A 2,812-nucleotide genomic window follows, 5' to 3' on the forward strand; every position below is an offset into this window, starting at 1 on the left:
AAAAAAAAAAAATCAAACAGCTATCAACTAATACAATATGAAACAGATAACAAATACTATTAGTTACTTGTATTTTTTACCTTTTAACATCAGTTAATGGTCAAAAGTTACAAAACTTATCATTTCAATTTAGTTTAGAAAGATCTTTTTAACCAGTGTTACCAGTATATGTTCCATTTAATTGCCAGATGCTTTATGAACAAGTTGAAAATAGGTGTCATTGCACCACCAAAGGCTTATTATTTACATAACATTTTTCCTGATTTTCCCTCTACACTTAAAATATAGTCTCGTCTTCACCGTTAAAATATCAATTTTTTACCTCAAGGTAACTAATGCTTGTGAGCTATTCCGAAAAAAACAGAAAAGAAAAGATACTTTTTTCACCATAAGCTAAATTAGGCAAGATCAATGCTAAATGAAGTTATATTGTAGACCTCCCCTTAAATTTCCCGAGTTTCCCCATGTAGACATAGCCTTATCTGCATCAGTACTCCATGTTCATAAAGAATATTATCTAAGAAGAATGGAGAGATCAGTGTAGTTTAACTGCACATTTTAAATATTGTCAGGGTGCCCAGAGCAATCTGGCAGTGACTCTAATTTTGTGTGTAAATAAAATATATACAAATACACACACAGCATTTCCTTAAAATAGGGAAAAATATTTTTTTGATAAAATAATTTAAATACTGAGAATTTGAAGAAAATGCAGTCAGGAAAAAAAATTAACCCATGCACTGAAAGAATGTGAAACACTTCAGGCCAATTGGTAATTGACACTGAAAGTATATAAGGGGCTAAAACAGAATTAAAGAGAATAAATAAGCAAAGCGTACAAGGCTACTAGAATTTCTGATGTTTTGCAGTGTGTACAAGCATCTTTAACCTGCACCTCACAGTTGGTATTGATCTACCTTACCTATCAATTCTTATAAATGAGATCCTATAGTTCAGCAGTCAATAATGCTGTTAGCCTTAACAAGAGGCTTAGATACAAGGTGGACTGGTATACCAACCCAGCTGCTATTGCTTTTCTTGGTTGCTGCTTCTTCCCACCAGAGCTGCAGTGTGGGTGCAACTCCTTGCTACTCAGACCCAGCATGGACAAAGCCCCGCACTGCTGGAACACTGCTGAAGCCCCTCAGCTCCACGGCCCAGATCTAGCAGCTCTAAGCACTGTACACTGCTGAAGCCTGCACTAATTCATTAAAATCATTTCCATTTTCTTATTTTTAAAGTAAAAAATTAACATGGATTACCTGTGAGGGTTGAAAAAAAGAAGCTGAAATAGTCTATATCATTCAATGAACCTTCTTGCACTTGGCACTTCCATCCTGCAAAGGATGATCTAAAAAAAGAACAAGTAGAACTGGTAATACTATAACTGAGACTGCACTTCAAGCAATTAGATATTAATATGATCAATTTAAAAATAAAATTCAATACCAGTACATTTGGCATTCCTATCCGCAACTGTTATTATTAAACAGGACTAATGCCATCACCACAAAGCTACCTGCCCATATTTGTAGAAGACAGTTTTGTGTTGTTTTTTTTTAAACAGATGACCAGCCCTCCTGCAGTAACTGCCAAGTAGCAATTGTACAAGCTGCCTTTTGACGTTAGGCTGTGCAGGGGAAGAATGGACAGATGTGGTTATATAACGTGACCTGGGCACAAGCATTCAGGCCATGACACTGCATCAGCTGGGTGGAGGCCTAGTGACTCCCAGAACAGCCTGGCCTTCCTTTAGGGTTCCACAGCAGCCTGTAAATCTTATTTTAGTCAATACAGACTTTCCTGTAGGATAAAACATAGGCTGCCTAAAGGCTAGACTGGTGATGCTGACATCAGCAAATAAACAGGCTGGGGTGGTGTGGGCGCTAAGAAGCATGGTTGACAGCCCAGGGGTTGCAAGTTTGTGACCACAGCAGAAGAGTTCATGACACAGCTCTGTCAGATTCCAATGAATCTGCAAATTCTGCTAAATACCTTGTCACAAGAGCATGAAAAAGGAAAGGCCTCACCACTACATAGCGGCAGAAGTAAAAACAGGCTGCCTGCACTGGGCAAAATGATTATTCCACAGTTGAAGCAAACACATGACACCAACACTGACTTGCACTGGTGTATCTGATTTTTCCCAGGGTACCTCTACATTGGATTCTAGTATGTTACACTTCAGTGGACAAGTACGAGCACTTAGACTGGATGAGGAACACGAAAAGGGAGACTAGAAATCAACTGGGAAATTCAGCAGGGGCATGGGAGTAACTGAAGGACATGAGAAGATCAGATCAGATGAGCTGGGGGTGAGCAGGGCATATATGCAACCCAAATTGTTACTGGTAAATCAATCAATCAGTCAATAAAAAAGTTTCCAGACTTGCAAACATAGGCTTCTACAGTGCAATCAATACCAACGCATTCTCCAAGAATCCAAAGTTACTAAATTGCACCATTCCTTTGCTATTAGCAAAAAACTATGAAACCCACTGACAAAACATAGGTCTCACCCCCATCTACTGGTGGTCTGCTATTGCTGCTATCAGGTACTCCATTAATTCAAGCAGTAGTTCTGTATAACGCCCTTCCGCCCCAGTCCCAGCTGTCTCCCAGCCCCAGGAAAGCAGCAGGTGCCAGCACTGCACCCGCTGGGGCTGGGAGGCAGCAGCTGTTTGTAGCCTCCCGGTTGCAGCTGGCCCCAGCTCTGGGTAGCTCCTGATAGCCACAGGGCCCGGGCTGCTCCCAGCAGAGCTTGCAGCATCGCAGCTGCCTGCTGGGAGCAGCCCAGGCTCCGGGCTGGCAG

At 41.1% G+C, this 2,812-nt stretch overlaps 1 protein-coding gene and 1 long non-coding RNA gene across 3 annotated transcripts in view; one reads left to right on the plus strand and one right to left on the minus strand.

Moving 5' to 3' along the window:
* The window catches only part of TEX10 (testis expressed 10), a 112,398-nt gene that overhangs the window by 42,320 nt on the left and 67,266 nt on the right, over positions 1 to 2,812 (minus strand). For both annotated transcript variants that reach the window (XM_019539917.1, XM_019539927.1), the window contains one exon: positions 1,263 to 1,351. In XM_019539917.1, the coding sequence (XP_019395462.1) occupies positions 1,263 to 1,351 (89 nt within the window). The remainder of the gene's footprint in view (positions 1 to 1,262; positions 1,352 to 2,812) is intronic.
* Positions 1 to 2,812, plus strand: part of LOC109313396 — a 12,571-nt gene that overhangs the window by 837 nt on the left and 8,922 nt on the right. Inside the window, exon 2 of the long non-coding RNA XR_002102038.1 lies at positions 2,151 to 2,351. This is a non-coding gene — a long non-coding RNA (uncharacterized LOC109313396). The remainder of the gene's footprint in view (positions 1 to 2,150; positions 2,352 to 2,812) is intronic.

The sequence above is a fragment of the Crocodylus porosus genome, unplaced genomic scaffold, assembly GCF_001723895.1.
Source record: "Crocodylus porosus isolate Cpor-Errol unplaced genomic scaffold, CroPor_comp1, whole genome shotgun sequence".
Taxonomy (NCBI): Eukaryota; Metazoa; Chordata; order Crocodylia; family Crocodylidae; genus Crocodylus; species Crocodylus porosus.